Source organism: Leopardus geoffroyi, chromosome A3 (genome assembly GCF_018350155.1).
Source record: "Leopardus geoffroyi isolate Oge1 chromosome A3, O.geoffroyi_Oge1_pat1.0, whole genome shotgun sequence".
NCBI lineage: Eukaryota > Metazoa > Chordata > Mammalia > Carnivora > Felidae > Leopardus > Leopardus geoffroyi.
Window position 1 is genome coordinate 108621953 of NC_059336.1, and position 26924 is coordinate 108648876.

General features: G+C 37.1%; 1 protein-coding gene and 1 non-coding gene across 4 annotated transcripts in view; one reads left to right on the plus strand and one right to left on the minus strand.

Moving 5' to 3' along the window:
* The window catches only part of SOS1 (SOS Ras/Rac guanine nucleotide exchange factor 1), a 150504-nt gene that overhangs the window by 51649 nt on the left and 71931 nt on the right, over window positions 1–26924 (plus strand). For all 3 annotated transcript variants that reach the window (XM_045447065.1, XM_045447066.1, XM_045447067.1), the window contains exon 2: window positions 20397–20522. In XM_045447065.1, the coding sequence (XP_045303021.1) occupies window positions 20397–20522 (126 nt within the window). The remainder of the gene's footprint in view (window positions 1–20396; window positions 20523–26924) is intronic.
* On the minus strand, window positions 12141–12246 carry LOC123581734. Its single transcript, XR_006703973.1, has one exon. It is a non-coding gene; the product is annotated as a U6 spliceosomal RNA (small nuclear RNA).

A 26924-nucleotide genomic window follows, 5' to 3' on the forward strand; every position in this document is an offset into this window, starting at 1 on the left:
TGAGTAAGATAGACATTTTAACAATTTCTGTTCTTCCAACCTATGGATGTGGAATGTCTTATTGTTTCTTTGTGTTTTGAATTTCTTTCATCAGTGTTTTATAGTTTTCAGGGTACAGGTCTTTCACCTCTTTGGTTAAGTTTATTCCTAGGTATTTTATTGGTTTTGTGCAATTGTAAATGGAATTGTTTTCTTAATTACACCTTATTAGTGTATAGGAATACAACAGATTTCTGTACATTGATTTTGTATCCTCTTGCTTTACTGAATTCATTTATCAGTTCTAGTAGTTTTTTTTTGGTGCCATCTTTAGGGTTTTCTATATATAGTGTCATGTCATCTACAAATTGAGTTTTACTTCTTCCTTACCAATTTGGTTGCCTTTTATTTCTTTATGTTGTCAAATTGCTGCAGCTAGGACTTCTAGTACTGTGTTGAATAAAAGTGGTGAGAATGGACACACTTACCTTGTTCCTGACCTTAGGGGAAAAAAGCTCTAAGTTTTTAACCAGTGAGCATGATGTTTTCATATGAGGCCTTTATTATGTTGAGGTATTTTCCCTCTAGACCTACTTTGCAGAAAGTTTTTATCATGAATGGATGTTGTACTTTGTCAAATTTTTTTTTCTGTATCTATTGAAATGATCATATGGTTTTTATCCTTTCTCTTTTTGGTGATGTATTGCATTGATTATTTTGCAAATATTGAACCATCCTTGCATCCTGGGAATAAATCCCATATGATCATGGTCTACGATTTCTTTAATGTTTTATTGGATTTGGTTTGCTAATATTTTGTTGAGAATTTTTGCATCTGTATTCATGAGACATATTGGCCTGTGGGTTCCTTTTTTTGTGTGTGTGGTGTCATTATCTGGTTTTGGTATCAGGGTGATATTGGCCTCCTAGAATGCATTTGGAAGTTTTCCTTACTTTTCTATTTTTGGAATAGTTTGAGAATAGATATTACTTCTTTAAATGTTTGGTAGAATATTTCATAATAGTCTGTCATGGTTGTTTGTATTTCTATGGTGTTGGTTATTTCTCCCTCTTTCATTAGTGATTTTATTTATTTGGGTCCTTTTTCTTCTTTCTTTCTTTCTTTCTTTTCCTTCTTTCTTTTTTTTTTTTTTTTTTTTTTGAGTCTGGCTAGAGGTTTATCAATGTTTTTGATCTTTTCAAAGAACCATCTTCTGGGGCGTCTGGGTGGCTCAGTCGGTTAAGCGGCCGACTTCGGCTCAGGTCATGATCTCGCGGTCCGTGAGTTCGAGCCCCACGTCGGGCTCTGTGCTGACAGCTCAGAGCCTGGAGCCTGTTTCAGATTCTGTGTCTCCCTCTCTCTGACCCTCCCCCATTCATGCTCTGTCTCTCTCTGTCTCAAAAATAAATAAACGTTAAAAAAAAAATTAAAAAAAAAAAAAAAGAACCATCTTCTGGTTTCATTGATCTGTTTATTGTTTTTTTAGTTTCTATGTCATTGATTTCTTCTCTCACCCTTTTCATTACTTTCATGTTCCTTCCTTTTGCTGTCTTGGGGATTTGTTCTTCTTTTTCCAGTTCCTTTAGGTGTAAGGCTAGATTGTTTATTTGAGATTTTTCTTCTTGAGGTAGGCCTAGACTACTGTAAACTTCCTTCTCAGATCCACTTTTGCTGCATACTGGTGATTTTGGAGCGTTGTGTTTTCATTTTCATTTGTTCCCATTTTCATTTGATTTCTTCTATGACTTTTTGGTTGACCTATTCATTGTATAGTACCATGTTATTTTATCTCCATGTATTTGTGCTTTTTCCAAATTTTTTTTGTGGTTGATTTCTAGTTTCAGAGTGTTGTGGTCAAAAAAGATGCATGGTGTGACTGATTATTTTTGAATTTGCGGAGACTTGGTTTGTGGCCTTATACCAGCTATTTTAATTTCTTTGTCTGCTAATTCCATCATCTTTGCCATTTTCTAGGTTTGTTTCAATTGGTTAACTTCTCTTTTGCTTTTGGGTTATTTTTTCCTGCTTCTTTACACACTGGTAATTTTTTATTGGTTGTCGGGAATTGTGAATTTTACATTGTTGAGTACTGGATTTTGTTACGTTTCTATGAATAGTGTATTTTGTTCTGACAAGTAATTAAGTTATCTGGGATAAGTTTAGTCTTTCTGAGACTTGCTTTAAGCTTTGTTAGAGCAGTTCCAAAGCAGACTTTAGTTTTACTACTGAGACCGTATTTTCCTGAGGACTTTGCCTGATACCCTGTGTACTATTAAGAAATCTTTCCAGTCTGGCTGATGGGAGCGTGAACTAATCCCAGTTCTGTGTGAGCTCCAGGAGTTGTTTTGTCAACTGTCCTCTGGTGGTTCTTTCTTGGCCTAGGGACATTTTTTCTCACGTATGCATATCAGTATTCAGCCACAGAATTAAGGGTACTCTGCAATCTCTGGAGCTTCCTCCATCTTGGCCAGTCCCCTCCATCCTAGTACCCTACTGCACATATTCTAGCCACCTTGACGTGCATGATTCCTATTTCTTTCTCCTTAACTTGAGATTGCTAGGCTCCTTTTGAGTTTTTGTTCCACACTCTCCCTGCTCAGTGACCTGAACACTGCCTCCAGGCAGAAGCTGAGCAATTATAGGGCTCAACTCATTTGTTTTTCTTCTCTTTCAGCACTGTGGTTTTGAGCTGCCTGTTTCCCAAATGTCTGAAAATATTTGGTTCATATATTTGGTTTTATAAATTATTTGAAATGGGAAGGTAATTCTGGGACCTCTTAACTCTATCATGACCAGGGACCTGTTCCTTTTGTTGCAACTGCTGGAGGTGGGTAGGAAAACTGGAAACTGGGGAGAGGACAGGCAGGCATAGTGGTCCCACTTGTCCTAGCTGGCAGTTCAGTACCCTTTCAGCTTTTGCACACTTTTCCATCGCTTTTCTCAATCTACTGTTTATTTCTACTTTCTTCCCAAATGGATTCTAAACCATTATCCTCAAACAAAATGTCTGATTTCAGTATAGTTCCCAGTCTGTGTTCCCAGTCATATTTATCCCTAGTCATTTTATTACATGTGTAATATCCAATTTGGTTAGGAACAGAAAGAAGGAAAACATACTCATTAACCACTAAACCTTTATTAGAAATAAAAGCAAGTCATGGGACATCCATTAGATATATATGGTGTGTCAGTAAGTATGCGTTGTAGGCAATTCATGAAAAAGACACGGTCCGTCCTCTCCAAGAGCTTTCAGTTCATTGAGGGAAACAACTATAGTATATATCAGTGTTGAACTATTAACCAAAAAAAAGGTATAATAACTTGGAGAAGGCCTCAGTTAATTCTGATTGGGAGATCAAGTGAATTGATATGATAACAGGGTCACAAAAGGATCTTTAGGGTTTCAGCCGACAAGGTTAAGGGGAGAAGGACAGTCAAGGCAGAGGACAAGCATGAGAAGGCATGGAGGTAAGTGTGTTCTGGGAGCAGTAATACAGGAAACCCACACTCATCCTTTAGATCTCCGCTTAAATATTACTTGATCAGGGGGCGCCTGGGTGGCTCAGTCAGTTAAGTGTCTGACTTCAGCTCAGGTCATGATCTCACAGTTTGTGAGTTCGAGCTCCACATTGGGCTCTGTGCTGATAGCTCAGAGCCTGGAGCCTGCTTCGAATTCTGTGTCTCCCTCTCTCTCTGCCCCTCCCATTCTCACACTGTCTCTCTGTCTCTCAAAAATAAATAAACATTTAAAAAATATATAATATATATATTACTTGATCAGAGAGGATGCCCCTGATCTCCAAATCTAAATTTGGGGTGCCTGGATGGCTCAGTCAGTTAAGCATCCGACTTCGGCTCAGGTCATGATCTTACAGTTTGTGAGTTTGAGCCCCACGTCCGGCTCTGTTGACAGCTCAGAGCCTGGAGCCTACTTCGGATTCTGTCTCCTGCTGTCTCTGCCCTCCCCACTTGTGCTCTCTCAAAAAAATAAATAAATAAACGTAAAAAAAATTTTTTTTAAATCTAAATTAGATTATTCCTGTCCATAAAACTGTTTTCTTCATACAGTTTTAATAATTGTTTCATATTTTTCTCTTTCACTAATTTGTAAACCACATGAATACAGGCAGAGCTGTCTTTTCATTGTATTCCCAGTGCCTGGTATTCTATCTGAAACATAGCGGGCTCTCAAGAAATATTTCCTGAATGAGTGGATGTGTCAGGCAGTATGCTAGTCTGCCTCATGGGTGTTGAATGTGAAGTGAACCACACACATGTGTCAGTAATTTCTCTTAAGCCTTTATCAACAGAGGTAAAATGTGTTCCTATAAAGGGCGTGAAATAACGAGTAATAAATTTTTTACTCACAATTGGGCTAGTATTTCCTTTACCCTCCATGTTCTGCATCCCTTTTCAAGACTTCTACAGTTGTGTCTCTTCTTTCTTTCTTTGCTAACATTCCCCTAAGAGCAGTCTGAATTTGGGGTCCCCCTGCCCCTCTTTCTCCTCCCATGTACTCCTCTATGGCCTTCCAATTGAGTTTCATTCGGTTGAGTTCCATTTGAGTTGCCATTTGGATTCTGCTCCTGCTACTAGATTCATATTCTCTAAGAGGTCACCACTTATGTGATAATAATTGTTCATTGGTTGGCCTTTTCAAAATATTCTGTTTGAGTTTTGCTGTGTTTAAAGCTGATAGACAGTGGTTTTTGTTTTGCCTCATGTCCATCTGCTTGCTACTTGGATGTAGGTGCTACCAAGATATCATCCTTTCTTTCACTGCCTATGGTCTACCTTGGGCTGGGAGATTTTATCCACCTCTAGTTTGTACTATTTCCTGTGAGTGATTGGGTGAATTCCAGATCCTTGGCTTTGGCCTTAACCTCATTCTTGAGCTTTAAGACCTAGCTTGATTTCTAGACACTCTTTGGTAAATTTAGAGTAAAATTTGATCATTGCATTAAGATACCTTTTCTTAAATATTCTTTTTTGGGGTGCCTGGGTGGCTCAGCATCTGGCTCTTGGTTTTGGCTCAGGTGATGATCTAGCGGCTTTGGGGGTTTGAGTTCCATGTCAGGCTCTGCCCTGGCAGTGCAGAGCCTGCTTGGGATTCTCCCTCTCCCCCTCTCTCTATCTGCCCCTCCCCTGCTTGTGCTGTCTCTGTCTCTCTCAAGATAAACAAACTTAAAAAAAAAATACTTTCTTTATTCTTTATTCTTTCTTAACATAGATCTCATTTTTCTTTGCCAAAAATGTAAAAGAAAATGAGGGAAAAGACAAAGTAACACAAGACAAAGTAACACAACCTAAAGCAAGGAATGCAAGTTCTATGAGGACTAGAACTTTGTTATGCTATTCCCAAATGCCTACCACACCGCCGAGTATATGGGCTGCTCAAAATATTTGTTGCACAGATGAAAGAAATGCAAGGGGAAGGGCATTACAAGAACTAAAACATTCTATCAGGCTAATGTGGTCTATAGTCTTAACTCTGATGTTTATATAGTAGTGTTTATTTTATTTCTCCTCTTCCTGCAGCTTGAATCATATTTCTATTTTCCCATATGAACTGAGATTTTGGACAAGTTTTGTAAAATACCTAATTATCCTATTCCTGGCTACGTAATAGCTGAGGGCTTAAGTCCTTATTTCAAGTTTGATTTACATTACATATTAGATATAAATAACAAAATGGAATAAATTGAACAGTTCATGAAATTAGTTAAATTAAGGCGGGTTAACTTTTCTCCCTGGATTAAACATTAAAATTAGAAATAGGATGGTTCTGGGTGAAAATTTCAAACTCAGGTTTGAGAAAACCTGTTCAGCATCTTTATACCCTGACTTGGGTTGAAAATATGATAAGAAGCTAATAGTGTGTAACAAGGCAAAGAAACCAGGCACCTGTACTTAATTAGTCCAAGACTTGTTTATTCTTAGTACTTTAATTTGTCAGGTTTTTCAACTTTTTGATGTGATACATTGTATTTTCAAGCTATTTTGTAAGACAGTCTCTTTAGGTGGGGAATTTAGGATACAGAGTCACTTCTGGCTCTTTCTTTCCAACACTTAGATTTTATGTGTTTGTGTTTCCTTTCTTCAGCTTTACTATTAACTCTTAACTAGGTATCATTTTCTATATCCTTTTTAATATAACCTAGCAGAGTATTCTTTATGGAGAGAGTTTAATGAATGTTTTTAATAAAAGATTCAGGGGTGTCTGAGTGGCTCAGTTGGCTGGACCTCTGATTCTTGATTTTGGCTCAGGTCATGATCTTGCAGTTCATGGGTTTGAGCCCTGTGTCGGGCTCTGAGCTGATGACACAGAGCCTGCTTGAAATTCTCGATTTCCCTGTCTCTCTGCCTCTCTCTCTCTCAAAAATAAGTGAACATTTTTAAAAAATTAAAAGAGTTCTATATTATACTTAGAAGTGGAATTGCTAGATCATAAAGTGTGCTCACGCGTGCGCGCGCACACACACACACACACACACACACACATATATATTCGGCTTTACTAGCTGTTCTCAAACTTTATTCCAAAAAGGTCATGTTGCTTTATATTTCCACCAGTAGTGAATGAAAATTCCCATTTCTTCATCTCTTCACTAACACTTGATATTCTCAGACTCTTAAATTTTTGTCAGAATAATAAAACGTGAAATTATAATTCATAGTTTTAATTTGTTTTGACTTGAATACTTATAAGGTTGAGGGTGAGTACCTCTGTATTATTTATGGGGCAATTATGTTTCCTCTTCTATGAAATGCTTGTACATGTCTTTCCCCCATTAAAAAAAATGAGGTGTTGGGGCGCCTGGGTGGCGCAGTCGGTTAAGCGTCCGACTTCAGCCAGGTCACGATCTCGCGGTCCGTGAGTTCGAGCCCCGCGTCGGGCTCTGGGCTGATGGCTCAGAGCCTGGAGCCTGTTTCGGATTCTGTGTCTCCCTCTCTCTCTGCCCCTCCCCCGTTCATGCTCTGTCTCTCTCTGTCCCAAAAATAAATAAACGTTGAAAAAAAAAAAAAATTAAAAAAAAAAAAATGAGGTGTTTTCATTAATAGTTAGTAGTTCTTTATTTATCCTGGATATTTATCCTTTGTAGATTATATGTGCTTCATTTATTTTTGCCCAGTGTGTCACTTAGCTTTGTACTTTTTGTGTTTGATGAAGCAGTACATTTTTTTTAACATTTATTTTTGAGAGGGAGAGACTGTGTGTGTGTGTGTGTGTGTGTGTGTGTGTGTGTGTGTGAGAGAGAGAGAGAGAGAACGAGAACACAGGGGAGGGACAGAGAGAAAAGAGAGAGAATCCCAAGCAGGCTCCACACTGTCAGAGCCGAGCCCAACACAGGGCTTGATCTCACAAACTGTGAGATCATGACCGAAGCCAAAGTCAAGAGTTGTGTCCTTGACTAACTGAGCTACCCAGGCACCGCAAAGTAGTAGTTCTTAATTTCAGAAATTGAATTATGATTTTTCTTTGTTTTGTACTTTTTGTGTCTTTTCAAAGAAGTTCATTCCTACCTCAAGTTATAAAGATATTCTTCTATACTTTTTGGGGCTGGTGGCAAGAGAGAGCATAAGCAGCAGAGAGGGGCAGAAGGAGATAAAATCTTAAGCAGGCTCCACACTTAGAACAGAGCCCAACTCGGGGCTCTCCCCATGACCCTGAAATCATGACCTGAGCCAAATTCAAGAGTTGGACGCTCAACCAACTAAGCCACCCAGGCGCCCCTCTTCTATGCTTTTTTTTAAAGGTTTCTAAATGTTTTGTTCATCACAATTATGTACTTGATCCATCTTTGATTTTTTTTTTTTATATGGTTTTCTATCTTAGTCCATTCAGTTTCCATAACAGAATACCATCGACTGTGTGGCTTATAAACAACAGAAATGTATTTCTCACAGTTCTGGAGGTTGGGGACTCCAAAAATCAAGGCACTGGCAGATTTGGTTACTGGTAAGGACCTGTAACCTGGTGCATAGATAGCTGTTTTTTGTCTGCATCCTCACATGGTGTGAGGGGGCCAGAGAGCTCTCTGTTTTTTATTTATTATTTATTATTACTTTTTATTTCTTTCCTTTGGGGAGTACTGTTTTAATATATCTTTCTCTCCCCACCCCCATTTTCTTAATTTGGATGCTTAGCCCATTCATTTTCATTCTTTCTTTACTTCTAATATAAACATTTAAGGCTTTAAGTTTCCTTGTAATACTGCTTCAGCCACAACCCACATTTAAAAAAGTAAACCTTTTACTTTAGAATAATTTTATATTTACAGAAAAGTTGTGAACATAATACAGAAAATTCCTGTATACCCCTTACCTAATTTCCCCTTATTAATGCCATATGTCACTGTAGTACATATGTCACAACTAAGAAATCAACATTATTTGTACGTTATTATTTACTGAATTTCATATCTTATTCACATTTTGCCCGTATGCCCCAGTGTCCTTTTTACAACTTTAGGATCCCACCCAGGATACCACATTACATTTAGTCATCTTGTCTCCCTAGCCTCCTCTGGTCTAAGATGGTTTCTCAGACTTTCCTTGTTCTTGATGACTTTGAGAAGTACTGGTCAGGTTTTTTGCAGTATACACCTCAATTTGGATTTGTCCATTGCTTTTCTCATGGTTAGACTGAGGTCATAGGTTTTTGGTAGGAAAACTACAGAGGTCAAGTGCTATATTTCCCAAAGGATATCAAAGGCATGTGTTATAAATATGACTTCTCATTTTTGACGTAACCTTGATCACTTGGCCAGGGTAGTGTTTGTTAACTGTATCCTTTATAAAGTTTCTCCCTCTCCCCCTTCTTTTACATATTCTATGGAAATGGACTATAACTGAAGAGAACAGTATTAAGTACCCCTCCCCTAACTTGCTTCAGAAGAATATGGAAAATGTAGGGGAGGGCGTAATTTTATAGGTGTGTATGTGTGTGTGTGTGTGTGTGTGTGTGTGTGTTTCACATATGTGTGTGTGTGTGTTCCATATATATATATGGAAAGAGACAATCTCTCTTTAGAACGTAAATACATATTTATGTTTCATATATCTATCTGTATCAGTATGGCCGCATAGATGTTTGTTTATTTTGTACTTTGGGTTTGGGTTATAATCCAGTACTATATTACTTATTTTCTTGCTCAAATTGTTCTATCCTTAACCATTGGGAGCTCTTTAATGTTGGCTCCTGTATTGCTTTCCCTTTCATTCTTTTCTGCTCCTCCCACTCCCCCCTATGATTTTTTTTTTTACATACCCTACCCTTTTGTTTTTTGAGCACTTCTTTTTTTTTTAATTTTTTTTTTTAATGTTTATTTCTGAGACAGAGAGAGACAGAGTATGAGTGGGGGAGGGACAGAGAGAGAGGGAGACGCAGACTCAGAAGCAGGCTCCAGGCTCTGAGCTGTCAGCACAGAGCCCGACGTGGGGCTAGAACTCACAAACCATGAGATCATGACCTGAGCTGAAGTCGGACACTCAACCGACTGAGACACCCAGGCGCCCCAACACTTCTTTACTTTCTAGCACTACAGCATGCTTTAGGCTCAATTTGTTTATTCCCTTCTCTGACCTAGAATCAGGCATGTCACCAAGGAACCCTGCTTTCTCTTTTGGAGAATGGTGTTGGAAACCAGGACCAGGGCACTGGATGTGCTCATTGTTACTAAGGTATATGTACCTTTAGGTCCTCTCAGTGGACTGAACTAGGAAATACATGTATTTCATAGTATGTACGTAGGTACATACTTTAGGTACATAATGGTAACGTGGGCATGTTGTTTTATTTTTGTCATTCTACTTAAGAACATTTGACTTCAGTGCCTATTTTTAAGCCTCATTTTAGGTAGTGGACAGGGTAGGGAACCTAGTCGAAGGTAACCTTGTGATAGTGGTATCTTGTCTTTTTACAAAAAGGTCTTTTTACCAAGACCCCTTTTAAGACAAAAATAGTCCTCAAGGCACTATGGTTTGTTTCCAAAGTCCCATAACTGAATTGTTTAGAATGTAGAATAAAATTTCCCTTAACACCAAATATATTAAGTGTAGTTTAATTTTTTTTAGCATGGCCTACAGAAATCTTTTATTTTCTATCTCTTGCCCACCTCAATTCTTACCACCTCCCCATGCTTCCTAATATTCTAATCATACAAAACTGCTTGACATTTCCTAACCTGCAATACATACTCTCATATCTCTTTGTGTTTACCTGTAGTATTCCTTCTAGATTGCCCTTCTCTTTGATTCACTCAGACGATTTTCATTCAGTTTTCAAAAGTCAGCTCAGGTTGTAGATCTTCTATCAATCCCCCCTTAACTGGTCCAGATATATTTAGGACATTAGGAGTTCTTTCTTCTTCTTCTTCTTCTTCTTCTTCTTCTTCTTCTTCTTCTTCTTCTTCTTCGTAAGTTTATTTTTGAGAGAGGGAGAGTGAGAGCATGAGTGGGGGAGGGCAGAGAGAGAGAGAGAATCCAAACAGGCTCCACGTGTCAGGCTCGAACTCATGAACTGTGAGATCATGGCCTAAGCTAAAATCAGGAGTCATACCCTTAATGCACTGAACCACCCAGGTGCCCCTAGGAGTTCTTTCTTCTATGTTAATATTTCTCGAAGTGTGATTTCAGGACCACCTGCAAGAATCGCCTGAGACAGGGGCGCCTGGGTGGCTCAGTTGGTTGAGCATCCAACTCCGGCTCAGGTCATGATCTCACAGCTCATGAGTTCGAGCCCCATGTCGGGCTCTGTGCTGACAGCTCAGAGCCTGGAGCCTACTTCAGATTCTGTGTCTCCCTCTCTGTCTGCTCCTAACCCACTAGCATTCTGTCTCTGTCTCTCTCAAAAATAAATAAATATTAAAAAAAAAAAAAAGAAGAATCTCCTGAGACACTCCTGAGGTATTGTTAAAAACGCAGACCTTAGGGCCCATCCCCAGACCATGGCAAAGGGAATAGTTGGAGTGGGGTGGATTTGCGTTGTTGATAGTCTCTGTAGGTGATGTGCAATATTTTTATGTCCCATTCCGGTGTTTTTAAAGAGTCTTTTTTTTTAAATGTTTACTTTTGAGAGAGGGGGGGACATGCATGCAAGTGGGGGAGGAGCAGACAGAGGGAGACCAAGGAACCCAAGCAGGCTCCACACTGACAGCAGAGAGGCAGCCCAGTGCAGGGCTCGAACTCACCCATATTTAAATGAAAAAATTTAAATGTACACAAAGTAGACAGAACGAATATTCATGTGCTCATTACCTAGAGTTAAGAGGCATCTGGATTTTGTCACATTTACTTCATCTACCTTTTTATTTTTCTCCAAAGTATTTGAAAGCAAGTTGAGTTCACCAGAGGTCATTTTTCCCTTACATAACTTCAATGCCACTATCACAGTTATCAAAATTAACAGCAATTTGTTGGTTCCATCTAATAATACCAGTCAAAATTCAAATTTGTTCATTTGTCTGAAAAGTGTCAGTTTTGCAGTTGGTTTATTGGAATCAAGGTCTTCATATTAAATGTAGTTGTTATGTCTCTTAAATTTCTTTAATATACAGATCCTCCTCTTCCAGTTGACTTATTGCAGGAACTGAATCAGTTGTCCTGCAAGATGTTCAACATTTTGGAGTTCTCTGTTTATTTTCTTGGGGTAATATCTAACTTTTCTTATATCTGTCATAGTTGCTATAAATGGAAGTCAGCTTTAGAAGCTTGATTAGATTTATTTTTAGCTTTTTTGGCAAGAATACTTCACAGGTGGTGCTGTGGCTTCACACTGCATCCAGTCTGGCCCCAATTTTAGTGACGTTAACTAAGATTGATCAGGGGATTCAGGAGGTGACAGCCTGAGCCCTACTTAAAAAGATCATCTCTTTATGTAGTGGTTTCTTTCATCTGTTGGTAATTAGTGTCTGAATTTATGTTGTTCAAGTCGCGAATGGGTGGTTTTCTAACTCTGTGTTCCTGTTACATTTGTTACCTGGAATCCTTCTATAAGGAACAATTCATCAATGCCAGTTGTTTGGTTTATCCCAGAGTATAGTATAGTTCAGACAGGAAAAGAAGGGTGTGTATTAATTCTTTCAAGATAAAGACTTGGTGCCCCACTTATTTCCAATTTGGTATTTTTTGAAACCTCATTTTGACCTCATTGGTTTTTGTAGATTCAATGTATTTCACGAATTTGCATGTCATCCTCGTGCGGGGGGCCATGCTAATCTTCTTTGTATCATTTCGATTTTTGGTATATATGCTGCTTGAAGCAAGCACAGATTCAGTGTGTTTCACTTAGTTGCAGGTGATTTGTTTTTTGAGGTAGCCCTTTGCCTTTTCATAAGATTCCTGTGTTGTTTTGTTATGTTTTGTTTTGTTTGTTATGGCCCATTCATCTGAGAGCTTCCTTGCTTTCTGGTACAATAAGACATCCCAGGCTTATATTTTCATTTACAATTTAGATTGAATTAAGAGTTAAATGTGTATGTGTTTTAAAAATTCTGTGCATATCTCCTACTATAGTTGCAAATTTCTTCATATAATATGAGATAGAATTTTTTAGTAACAATATTTACTATAATTTAAAGTTTTTGCTGTATGTGAGCTGTATCATTTTTTTCATTGCTTTCATTTTTAAAATTTAATTACATTACAATTTAAGTTATCTTTATTATTTTTGTATATGCATATTTTTGGCCATAATAGTGGTCTAAAGCTTCTTCTACAGTGTTCACAGGTTCTCAGATATTTTGTTTATTTTTGCTCACATGACAAAATATGTGATAAGTAGTCTTAAATAATTTTTACTTATTTCAGTCAATTTATTGTAACCATTTTCATCTAACATTAGTAAAGGGGAAGAATCTTGGAAATTGGGACTAAGTTATTTGTAAATATTCTTTAAATAAGTCCTCTTTACTTCCTGTAGTTATGACAACTAGTAAGTTAATAAGTAAATATATCTCTATGGTAAATACCCAGTAGTTAGGTTGTTTTGCTACTTGAGTATTTGAAACACTGTTTGGGTAAATAATTCTCCACAACCAAAAAGATAAAATACAATAAAAATTTCAAAACCATTTAAAAAAAAAACAGTTTCAGTTTTGTTTCACTACATGTAATACAAAAACCTTAAATTGAGGTGGTAAATTGAATTTCTTCTCTTTTCTGCAAAATATTATCCTATTCTAATATTTCCTATCCTGGTTAAGTTAGTGGTTCTGATTGTTGCCCCCATTCTCCTCCAAAATAGTTATCCAAACACACCTCCTCACTTTCCCACCTCCCACGGTTTCTCCCTCTGTTCAGGCATCCACGGTTTCTTTTTCCAGACCTTGCAGCATCCTTCCAATTAGTTTTGCTTCCTTCAACCTCATCTTCCTTTAACTCATTCTTCATACTGATACCAGAAAGATTCTTAAGCAAAGGGATCTAATTATGTCAATGTCTTGCTTAAAACCTTTCAATTATTTTCTACTTCCCCGGTCACTTCCCCACTTCTTAGCATTCCACACAAGCCTGCCCTTTCCAGGCTTAGCTGTCCTCACATTTTGTCTTGGCCTCTGTAATTTTTTATATGCTAGCTTTTTTAGTAACATATGTGCTGCCCTTAACACCTTCGTTCTCTGTGCACCGGTTCAAGTGTGTTTTACTTGATACTTACTTCTGATAATCCTCACACATCATTCAGCAAGGGTCACTCTTTTTTTTTGGGGGGGGGGGTTTGTCACTGTGCCTTAAATATAACTCCATTTTAGCGTCATCACACTATGTTAAGTCAGTTGCGTATATTGACTGTGTGAGCTGAACTCTTTGTGTCCTCTTTGTGTCCCCAGCAAATAAGAGCTTAGGAAAGGGGCGCCTGGGTAGCTCATCGGTTAAGCATTTGACTCTTGATGCATATGACTGCATATGACTGAGGTCATATCTCACCGTTTGAGGGATCGAGCCCTGTGCTGGGCTCTGTGCTGACAGCCAACAGCGTGGGGCCTGCTTGGGATTCTGTCTCTCTGCTTCTGCATTCTCCCTCTCTTAAATAAACTTTAAAAAAAAAAAAAAAGCTCACGAAATTAAGAAGATTGTTACATATATGGACCTAAAGGCTAATTAACAGACTCCAAGAAATGAGAAAATATTTTTAGTCAATTTTATTTCTAGAAAAGATTTAAGTTCTCTGATTTATTTTTATCTCCTTTAATTTTTTTAAAGGTTTTGCTTTGATTTTTAAATCTATGAATGAGGGAAAATGAGGACCTGAAACATCAGATGTTGGCTAAATAATCATTGTAACATTGCAAAGAAGTTTAACAATGCAAATCTTTATTATTTGCTATGATAAAGGTTTTGAGGATACAAGTTTTATTTTATATTCTCCTGTTATATTTATAAATAAAAGTAGCAGATCTGGGCTCAAGATATGTCAAAATACACTCTAGAAGCCTTTCTAATCCTTCAGAGAGCCATTAGCTAGAAAAGGCTATTAAAAATTCATCAGAATTCAACATAGTGTTTTCTGGCAGTTTACCCAAGGGGCTGCTGAGTACACTTAGAGAACTCAAGTCTCAAACAACCTAGGATTTGATACAGACCTGATCCTTGTTTTTTTCAGATTCCACAAAATCTGGCAATAAGAGCCAACAAAGTTGCTTCTGAATCTGTTGGAAACCACTAGAGACCAAACGAACCATCAAGAGAGATACAGGCAGTCCTTAAAGAAGGTTTAAAATTCAATGTGGCATCTTTAGTTGAATATGATGATTATACCCTAAAAGAATTCTTGTCATGATCATGTGACATTCTTATTCACGACTATGATTAATTAATTCTTCAGTGAAGTTCTTGCATTTGCTTTACTTAAGTTACCTAAAGTAATTTTCTAAGTATGTGAGGTTTTTGATATCAGTAAATAGAAGTATAAAATATAATATTTTTGAAAACCGTGTATAAAGGAAAACCCACATCTAATTTATAAACCCAATCCTAAGTGCTTATTATAACTACACACACACACACACACACACACACACACACACACACCCTTAATGAATATCAGCTGTAGATGACTTCTGAAGGCTATCATAAGATTGGCAGTGTAACCTATTCTGTATGGTCTTGAATAATTTGGATCATTTGATCTATTAAATACCTTTCAGTACCACTTAAATGGAATAGAACACTTTAGCTGTAATACTATCTCATAGAAAAGGAGTGTTTTTTATTCTGTCTGTATAGGAAATGTAATACTACTTCTGTCTGCTCATTAAAGAAATCTCTTAATAGCATCTTTCTTAAAAGAATAAAGAGCAAAGTCTGTATTTCAGAAATTGGTGTTCTGCTTGTCTTGAAGTATTTACCATTGTCCATGCTTTTCAGCCAGAGATTTTGAAGTATTCTTTTTGTTTTTAAGGAAGTAAAATAATTTATTAGTCTCTTGTACAAAGGAACCTTTTGATCCTAATTTGACAGGTTTAATATATGATGAAGGTTAATATTCAGAAACTTAGAAGAACAGTTGGCATTATGCATTATTTCTGTTTAGGCCTAATTCTTTGTGTGATTTATTTACCTAATAGGTTTTATTTGGATATTAATAACCATCAATAAATAAAACTGTTTGAATTTAAATTTCTAAAATTTTGTGCATTCATGCTAGGTGTCAAACTTGGCCAGCATTTGGATTATATGTGCCTGAATTGTAAGCACTATCAAGTTTGTTTGTCTAAAGCATAGCATTTTACCACTGTGGTTATATACAGTTCATTTGATTCTACAAAATAAACATCTATTTTAGTTTTGTCTTTGTATGTTGAACGGTTTCTGCTTTAAGGGCTTATGCTCCTGAAATCATCTAGCCTTACCACTATCCCTTTTCAACCTTAATTCCAAGAATGAAATATTTTATCCCTCTCATCCCTGCAACACCAAGGCTTTGAGTGAGTATACTCTGAATGTCGGGGATTGAGAGTGAAATGCTAAGAGAATATGATTCTATAGATAGATGAAGAAGGCCTTGCCCAGTAGGATCATCGACATCAAGCAGACAAGGGAACATGTAATTTTAATTCATTATGACAAACTGGTAACAAAAATGTGGTATCTAGTACAAGCATTAGCAGAATATAAGGCCCATATAAGCAGGAACTGTTTTTGGCTTAGTTCTATGTATCCAATACCAACAAAGTCTGATATTTATAATGGGGTCAGTAAGTCATTTAAATGAATGACATTAATTCTGCCTTAGAGAGAGGCAAGAAACAAGGAAGTCTTCCTAAATGAGACGAGATCTGGGTTTTGAAAGTCAAACAGGTAGATGAGAGCGTGAATGACAGGCATGGAGAACAGTGTGAGTGAAACTGCATGCCATGTTTTAGCAAACTACAAATGGTTTGAACTGCTGCTTCAGCTTAAAGTGTAAATTGAAGAGCAGCTGGAGAGGGACCTATATTAATGAAGAATTATGTTTCCGTGGGTTTCTTTGAAAAACAAAGAACATTTAAAAAAAATAATCTGATTAATTTACACGTTCCTGAACACTTTCTAAAATGTGTTTCTGTGTACCTATACCTCAAAAGTCTTTGATATTTTAAAAAATTAATTAAAATGATTGCTGATTAAATATGTTCTTTTTCATTTTTTTCATTTTTTTATTTTTTAAGTAAGCTCCATGCCCACTGTGGGGCCTGAACGCACGACGCTGAGATCAAGAGTCACATGCTGTACTGCCTGAGCCAGCCAGGCGCCCCAGTATTTTCATTTTAATATTTATTATCTCCAGCATTTTAGCTATGTGTTGGATTTTTAGTGAATTTGTAATTTATAAATTTTACTTTATTTGTAATTTTGAATGAGTAAAATGATTTTACCTTTTCAGATGATAGAGATTTATAGTGCTGCATTTGCATTTATTACATGACAATGTTTATTGAAGTGTGACAGCATACATCAAGCCATGTGTTTACAGTTTGTGGGCATTCTCTCTGTGCTGATGGAGCTACTAGCACACTCCTCAGACTCCAGATTTGACAGTCAAGGGTTTAGTGGAAAGAACTATATGGCCCAGACACCAGGAGGCCCAGGTTCAGTATTTACAGCATTGCTAGTTAACTGCAGGATCATGGGCGTCTCCTTTTTCTCATTTGCTAAATAGAGGCGCTGAGTTAAATGACTTCTCAAGTCCCTTTTATTTCTAAAATTCTGTGGTTTTATAAATCTATAGCTATAGTTTATATGATGCTGGAGCCTTGGACAGAAATGTAACCCCAATTATAGTTACATTTTCCAGTACTACATCTTAGTGAAAACAGGGGCTTCTATATTGTCTTTTTCTAAAATATATTTTCATTTGTTAAACTGAGTTCTATGTGTGACATATAATTTTTCTTTATTTTTTCAAGTGCTTTTTAAAAAAGATTTTATTAACTTTTAAGTAATGTCTACACTCAACTTGGGCTTGAACCTACAACCCAGAGATTGCATGCTCTACCAACTGAGCCAGCCAGGCACCCTGAGATATAGTTTTTCTTATTAAACTTTTATAGTAAGTTCCTTTTTCTCACTAAGTTATATTAGAGATTTTGGTAGGATAGATGGAGATAATCTAACAAGTGATTTGAAGTGTGTGTCTAAAGCTCAGGAGGCAGGGGCGCCTGGGTGGCTCAGTGGGTTAAGCATCCGACTTCAGCTGAGGTCATGATCTCACTGCTCGTTCTGTGCTGACAGCTCTGGGAGCCTGCTTCAGATTCTGTCTCCGTCTCTCTGCGCCTCCCTTGTGCTTGCTCTCGTGTGCACTCTCTCCCTCTCTCTCTCTAAAGTATAAAATAAAATATTAAAAAAAAAATTAAAACTCAGGAGAGAAGTCAGAACTAGGGGTAGATTTGAAGTTGTCTGCATTGGTTGTAGTTTAAAATGTGGAGGTAAAGATTACTTGGGGGAAAGAATAGAAGAAAAGAGCAGACAGAAAAGGCTAGAATCCACAGTTAAGAGGTGGAGGAAGCTAAGGAACTCCACAAGAGAATGGAAAAGGAGCAAAGAAATAAGAGAAGTAGGACAGGTTGTGTCACTGGTCAGAAAAGAGAATTAAAAAATGAAAAGACTTGGGGCACCTGCGTGGCTCGGTCGGTTAAACATCTAACCCTTGATTTCAGCTCAGGTCATGATCTCACAGTTGTGAGATCAAGCCCCATGTCGGGCTCTACACTGACAGCACAGAGCCTGCTTGGGATTCTGTCTCTTTCTCCTCTCTCTCTGCCCCTTCCCCATGCCACCCGCGCCCCATGCTCTCTCTCAAAATAAATAAACTTAAAAAAAAAATGAAAAGACTGGACTGAGAGTCCCTCAAGAAAAGCCCACTATGTGGTGTTAGGATTCACTGATAAATGAAGATAAGTTGGTTATGAAGCTAAAGGGTATGTGACAAGACAATTTAAGCCAAATGGGTGCATGCAATTCAATCAATAAAAATAAAATTTTGTAAGCAGAATCAGACCTGAACAAACTGATGGCTACCAGAGGGAAGGGGGCTCTGGGGATGGGCTAAATGGGTGAAGGGGAATGGGAGATACAGACTTCTGGTTGTGGAATGAATAATCACAGGATTATTAACAGAATAGTCCACGATATCGTGTTAGTATTGCATGATGACAGACAGTAACTACATTTGTGGTGAGCATAGCATAAGGTAGAGAGAAGTCGAGTCACTGTTGTTGACCTAAAACTGTTGTAATGTTATGTGTCACCTGTACTCAAATAAATAAATAAATAAAACTTTTTATCAAATTCCATCTTAAAAACAAAAAGGTGGTTTAATGTTGTTATGTGCTGAAGGGAAGTAAGTTTACAAGGTCCATTAGCTACATACATTAGAGTGTGATGGCATGGCAAATAGTAAGCCCAGAGCTGAGAAACACAAATTCTGGGGTTCTAAGTCCAAACGTTATCCGTTATTTTGACTGCACAACCATTCAGTCATCTAACAGGGTGAAGAGATTTATAAACAGATTAATCACAATCAGATTGGTAATTGCTATACTGAATATGATCGGAAATGATCGGGCAAGGGATTTAAGCCTTTTGCGGCTTAGTTTCTTCACCTATAAAATAATAATAAATTGCTTTAAACCTCATACTTGATGTAGCATTCCCCCCACAGTTCTGAATTGTGATTGCCTCTAAAATATTTTTCCTTAAAAAGTATTTTAAATTCATGTGTGCGGATATATACATATCTATGTATTTTTAACACACATTCCAGAAATTGATAATATAGTACATTGTGTATAAAAATGTACCCCCACACTAAGGCTGTCATACCCTGTTCGATAATGAGGTGTAATAGGACAGATCCTACTACATGCTCTTGGCCAGCGAGTATTGTGCACTTTTCTCCCAAGAGGGCTCTGCCCTTTGGAGAGTTGACTATATTTTAAAACCTATATTGTTTAAGGGGCGCCTGGGTGGCGCAGTCGGTTAAGCGTCCGACTTCAGCCAGGTCACGATCTCGCGGTCCGTGAGCTTGAGCCCCGCGTCGGGCTCTGGGCTGATGGCTCAGAGCCTGGAGCCTGTTTCCGATTCTGTGTCTCCCTCTCTCTCTGCCCCTCCCCCGTCCATGCTCTGTTTCTCTCTGTCCCCAAAATAAATAAACGTTGAAAAAAAAAAAAAAAGAAAAAAAAATAATAAAACCTATATTGTTTGTTTCCTGGAACTGATTTTTCTGCCATTTGTTAAAAGGAATAGTTGTGACCCATAGTGAGTGACAAAGCATGCATGTAAAGGGTAGCATGCTGGTAATTAAAATGTAAATTTTACAGAGGCCAGTGGCCTGATGGGCCTCCAAGCAAATGGTTGAGAAAAATGAAGGTAAAGATGATTAGGCATTTATGAATGAGTGACTACCAAGTTATCTTCATAAAGCAGAGACAGTCACAGATTGTCAAAAGTGCCCATTTTGTGTCCTTTGGTATAGGGTGATTTTGTGTTCAACACACATTTATCAAGTTTGTATTCTGTGCCCTGCACAGTGCTAGGTGCTAGTGTTACACTGGTGAATAAGAGAAATCCTTCTTGGATTTTATCATTTAGGAGGAAAGGTAGAGTTAAAACAAGGGCCAGAGACCCTTGGGAGGTCAATTTTGCCCAAGCAGTATGTTGAGTAAATGTTCTGGTTCTGGATGAAAACCATAGCCTCTTCCTCCTTCTCTGCATTCCCATGTCTCAGGGTAACTGTGGTTTAAAGAAAAAAATATATTGAAATCTGCAGTTAGGTATCTGAACCTCCAGGAGCATGTTAATAAGCATGTATGGTATTGTGGCTGGGGAGAGATTGAGAACGAACTTCTGGGTCATCACATTTAAATTGGTACTTGCAATTCAGACCATGTGCTTGAGTATAAACCTACATTTTAATTACTTTGCTTTTTGTTTATAGGTCCAGGGGCAAGTTCATCCTACTCTTGAGTCTAGTGATGATGCTCTTCAGTATGTTGAAGAATTAATTTTGCAGTTATTAAATATGCTATGCCAAGCTCAGCCCCGAAGTGCTTCAGATGTAGAGGTATGATAAATTTTGCCTTGTATTTGCTTTATACACACACACGCGCGCACACACACACACACACTGTGTACTTGTTGCAGTGTCAGTGAAAGTGTTCTGAAATGAACTTTTGTTGACCTCAAAACACTACCTTTATTTTGTTTTAAGTTTATTTATTTTGAGAGAGACAGAGACAGTGTGAGAAGGGGAGGGACAGAGAGAAAGGGCAAGAGGGAGAGAATCCCAAGCAGGCTCCTCATTGCCAGCGCAGAGCCCGATGCGGGGCTCGAACTCATGAACCTGTGAGATCATGACCTGAGCTGAAACCAAGAGTCGGATGCTTAACCAACTGAGCCACCCAGGCACCCCTAAACACTACTCCTTGATACTAGAATTTTACACACACACACACACACACACACACACACACACACACAGTTTTAAAAGTTGAATATGTTCAAATGTTTCTTTTGTTTTTAAAGCCCACTGTCATTTAAAAACATTTTGGGGCACCTGGGTGGCTCAGTCGGTTAAGCGTCTGACTTCAGCCCAGGTCATGATCTCACAGTCTGTGAGTTCGAGCCCTGTGTCAGGCTCTGTGCTGACAGCTCAGAGCCTGGAGCCTGCTTTGGATTCTGTGTCTCCCTCTCTCACTGCCCCTCCCCTGCTCATGCTGTGTCTCTCTCTGTCTCAAAAATAAATAAAAACATTTAGTTATCAATCCGTTGGTCTTCAGTTGTTACCTGTATTTTAGATAGTAAGTGAACTCCTTCCCACCAATTGGAAGGGAAAGAAACATGTAAAAACCTAGGAAGTTCTGCAGTCTACTACAGCAGTGACCTGGCCCCTGTCTTTTTTAGGGCTTAAAGTTTGGTGGAGATACAGGAATAATGGCAATAACAGGATGTGATCCACTGTGCATAAAAGTTTTGAGGGAGACCATAAAAGGGACAAACTAATAACACAGGCCTTGGGACTTAGGGATTAGCTTCCCAGAAGAGGCATCTGAAGAAGTCAAAAGTCTGAGAAGAAAAGAAAGAAGGTTTGAAGTTCTAACTGTAGAAAATGGGAGATAGAGCTGGAAATATAAAAGTTGTCTAACAACAGTAAAGAACATTTGACTTTAATGACCTTGAATGTATACTAGTACAAATCTTTGAGTTTCTCTGGCATTTCTTTTGCAGTACTCAAATGTGGGCACAAGAAAGATAGTTGGGTTGAATGGAATTTCACCATAGACATACAGTAGAATAGTAGGACAAGGAAGTGGTGGAAATTGGTAATAACAGGGCTTTACAACCTTTCAAGACACAACACACATAGAATGTAACAAAGATTTTATCTCAAACGGTGGCTGGGTAGGAGGTATATCTATCTACCCCAGGCCCTACCCTGTCCCCCAGGGGATGAGGGATTGATAATATAGGCATATCTAATGAGAAACTTCTGAAAAGAGCATCAGAGAACCTAAACTGGATAGGAGAAAAAGTGACATATAATAATGGCTGATATTTAAGTGCTTGCTGTAATATTGTGTACTGTTCTAAACAGTTCCGTGTTTATATTTTATTTAAAGTTTTTTAATAACCCCATGAAGATGGTGCTGTTTTCTTCTCTTACTAGAATGTAAGCTCCAAGGTTATTTTTCTTGTTTACTGCCAAATTCCTAGCATCTAGAACAATGTCTGGCACTGAGAACGCACTCAGGAAATAACATGTTGAATGAATAAATGTGGAAACTGAAGCACAGAGAGGTTAGATAAATTGCCCTTGCCCAAGGTCACAGCTAATAAGTAGCGAAGTCAAGACTGTAGCCCAGAAAGTCTAAGCTTTTTGGATGTACATTACAACTCAAGTATCCTGCCAGGAGAGGACAAGTAGATTGGAAAAACATGGAGGGAATTAGGGTATCGGATTTCCCAATAAGGTTAAGAACTGATAACACTAGAATACCTGAGTGAGAGAATTAAAAGAATAGATTGGGATCAGAGACAAAGTTGTTGGAATTTAAGATTTCCTCAGTAACACAGTTACAAAGCGGGATGTGGCCATGTGATGGTGGCTGGGGTAGAAAGTCTCCAAGATGAGGTATTCAAAGAATTAAGAGGCCAGGGTATTTCATGTGTCCTTAAGGTAGACAGTAAGGTCACACAGGATCATGACAAGATTTTACATGATCCAGAAACAGCTTGGGGAATGGAAAAGATGCTAAATTTACCTTCATGCAGGTTTTGGGACAAGGGTGGTTTTTGCTCTCGAAGTCTTCAGGGGAGTTCCAGATTTCAGCTGAGGCAAAGAGATATTTGAAAACATTGAACTACAGAGGTTGTAGATGTAGAAAAGATTGTATACAATGGAATAGTAATTCACTTTGATTTCTTAAGTAATTTAAAGAAGGTTTCATACATTTTTATCCCATTTTTCCATTGAATTATAAGGTCAACTATCTTTTATTCATGATTTCCTTTAGGCACTTAATTACATTGGTCTTCAGAGTAGATCTTGAATAGAACTCGTTGCCTGACTCTTCTCATGAATAATTCCAGTTGCTCTTTTGGATCTTAGTTAGGTTCTCCCACAGTGTTTATAAAATACAGCATTCAGCCTTGTGCCTAGTGTGTTAGAGTAGGGTTATGGAACTCATCTTGCTTAATATCATTCTGATGTTAGAGGGCGTTCTAGGAATTTGCTAGTTTGATAACATTGCAAACTCAAATTCAGTTCTTTCTTGATATCTCATACTATACTGTGTTTATTTAATTTCCTTATTTTTATTAATACAGAAACTAATATATAATTTTTCCAGTATTGAAGGAGATCTCCATGAATTCTTGAAAATTACTGCGTCAGTTTTTGACTTGCACAGGTTTGATCAAAATGTAGGCCCTCAAGACTCTAAATATTAATAAAGGATATTTCTTAGCTTCTTAATAGAAAACTTCTGAGATATTGAAGATATATAATTATCCAGTGCCCTGTCATGTTATTTTTAAGCGGTAAATCTGAGCCCTTAAAGTGGATGTAGCCATGTGATATACCAGTGAGCTGGCTTTGGAATTGGGAAAGGTTGGGAAGAATGCATGAGTGAAATAGAAATAGCCATCAGTTGGGTAATGGGCTTTGTAATTTCAGAGTACTGTTATATACATAGTTATGTCTTTACAACAACCCTATGGAGTAGTTATTACTCTGCTTATTTTATAGATTACACACCCCTCAGAATGGTAGAACGGATTTAATTTTTTTCTTTTTTTTTTTTAAATAAAATGCAGGGCTTGAATTCCCAACCCTGAGTTCAAGACCTGAGCAGACACTTAGCGGACTGAGCCACCCAGGTGCCCCTAGAACAGATTTTTAAAAAGGTGGAAACCTGGAATCTAATCATGGTCAAATACCCTTCTTCCTGTACCATTCCTCGAAGCGTATTTAGATAAAAATATAGATATATAGAGATTTTAAATGAATATAATGGTGTGTTAGATTCTTTTATCAGAAAACAATTTTTCACTTTCTTCGTTCATAAGGATTTTATATTTCTTTAATACATTTATTTTATTTCCTTAATACATTTACAGAGCCTTTTTTTTGTCATAAGGGTCATGAATTTTATAAGCCCTTCAAATAAATTTTGAGGTAAGAGATAATTCATCAAAGTTTTTTTTTAAGATTTGAGACCCATATTAAAAGCCGTACTTAAAAAAAAAAGACCTGCGTTTGGCTTTGTGCAGATAGCTCAGAGCCTAGAATCTGCTTCGGATTCTGTGTCTCCCTCTCTCTGCCCCTCCCCTACTCATGCTCTGTGTCTGTCTGTCTGTCTGTCTGTCTGTCTCTCTCTCTCTCTCAAGAATAAATAAACATTTAAAAAAATAGATCAGTCTGAATTAATGCAATATATAAAATTTCTGTCTTTCTAAAGAATACGTTTTGATTAAAGTATAAACATAATTCAAAGTAGAGTAGCAATTCTTCCTTAATACTTGGCCCCAAGGGGATTTATTTTAATGAAAAACTAAAAGTGGGTTTTAGTTGCCCTATAGTTTTAGGAATATAGATACTTTGAAAGTGCTTGAAAACTGATGGACTATATATGTATCTATACTATGTTAATTGAATATTATGTTATTTAATCTTGCTTATGTTAATTGAAAAGTTTTGAGAAATTGTACTAAAGATTGTGAACTATCAGAGTCCAAATGAAAGGGATTTCGTTTTACTGACGTAGCCAAAATTCAACAATCCATGCCACCAGTATTTGAGTATTGCTATCTGTCAGGCAGTGTTCCCGATGAATAAAGAAGCATTTATATGAGTGCTCTGGGAATGTAGAGGAGGGATATGTATTGTTTGTTTCTGTCTTTTCACAATAATTTTTCATGTTAGAAGATAGTGTATAAAAATTGCTCCAATCCGTTTCATTCTCCCTCATTTTCTGTATTTAATCTTTATAAAAAAAAAATAGAAGAAAAAACTAATAGTATTTTTCTCTGTTCTATGTCCCTGGTAAAGTATATTCTTTGTTAAATTTATTTTTTTTCTTTATTTAATTTCTTAAAGTCTTGTCTTTCCATAATTATACTTGTTCTTTCTCTGGGAAGGGATTGCTATTCTATTTTCTTTTTCTTCCACCTCAACCCCTGCCTCCATTTTGCCTATGTAATTCTACCAGTGACTTTTTTTCCAAAGACCTATGTGAAATATGTTTAAGAACTGTCGTATTGAGTTCAACATCTTTTCTTTTATACTTTCACTACCATACACCAGTGCTTTTTAGACTCTAGGTCAGGACCCATTAGTAAGTCATAAAATCACATTATGCATTGCCCAACTAACTTTTTTTTAATGCATAGAAAATATCAGTGTAATATCAGCGTGTAATAAGGGCAGGTTTTGTTTTATGAACTTTGTTTAGTATGTGTATGATGTGTAAGGATGCAGTGAGATGTATTAAGAATTTATTATTTCTTACTGTGAGTTGAGGTTAGAAGGAAGGAAGAAAGGGAGGTAGGGAGGGAGGGAAAGAGTTGAGGGGAAAGAAAATAGCAGCACAGGGCCATACCATTATAAGATTTGTACCATGGTTAACCACAGGTTAAACCCATCACTGAAATTTTTAATTGGAAGCCATAGTTAAGTTAGTCCTAAATCTCTTTAATTGTCATTTTTGGATTAGCAAATCTAGTATTGACTGGGAGAAAGGAAAAGAATTTTAGCTTTTGATGTTGCTTTCCACCTTCTCCTCCTTTTCTTTTCTCCTTTTTTACCTTCCAAACTCCCCCAATATTTTGGACCTTTGTATTATCTGTATAGTGTCCTGGCAAATAGCTTTTTAACTAGGCATTTCAATAAATTTGTAAACTCCATTTATAACTACAATAATTTCTTTCAACATACCTCCAGTTCCATTAATTAGAATTGAAACGATCACTTCTTAACTTTGGCAGCTGATTTAGCCTCAAACCTAGATGAAGAGAAAATTTACTTAACTTGAATGGGCTAAACTATTCTCACTTTATAAATTTGTTCTTAAGATGTCCTAAAATCAACATGTTTTCCCTCCAAAGTGTCATGTGACAGTCTCTTTTTTTATTTTTCATTTTAATAGCAACTGACAAAACTTTTTATTTAGGTTTATAATCAGGAGTGACATTTAATTTTATCTAATAGTTTTTACAAACTAGTTATCTACATGGTTTTAAATTATGTTAATAGCGACCTCTACTGGTTTTCACTGTGGTATCCTGAAAGAGTCACTTTTGCTTGAAGTGAACATTAGTTTATTAATGTTAATAAACTAATGAAGTGAACATTAGTTTATTAAAGTAGGAAAATTCAGCTTTTACATTAACATGAGTTTCTTCACTTTCAATGGAAATGCTAACCAAGTAAGTGCTAGAAATTAAAGAGAAGTATTTTGTAAAAACTAATGACTTATAGAGGATTCAAACTCTAATGATGAACTACGGTGTATAAAAATTGCTGTTACCAATGTAAACCCTTGTTTTCCATGATCTGTAAATAGTTTTGAAGTCAAGTACTTTTGCATGATGAATAAAGAAAAAATTTCTTAGAGGTTTCAAGTGCAAAATGCTACTTGAGGTTGTAATTGGTATTATTAAAAGGTCAAATGAATGAAAATTAGATTTAGATACTTGCTTCTTGAGCTTAGGTCTTGTTGAGATTTTATATAAGCAATGTTTATTCTAATCATTCTTGTCATTAGCTTTATCACAGTTAAGTTGAAATCCTGAATGTGATATTCTCCCCTAGATAATACAAAGATTGCTTAATCTCTTAATTGTCTAATTGAGAAACTAATCCATTGACAGTAGAGTTTTCTCTTAAGTATGGTTGTAGTATAAATTATAGCACATGTGAAAAGCCTGCTTTTGGTATTCTTTGATTTTTAAAGTAAATTATAAGTGA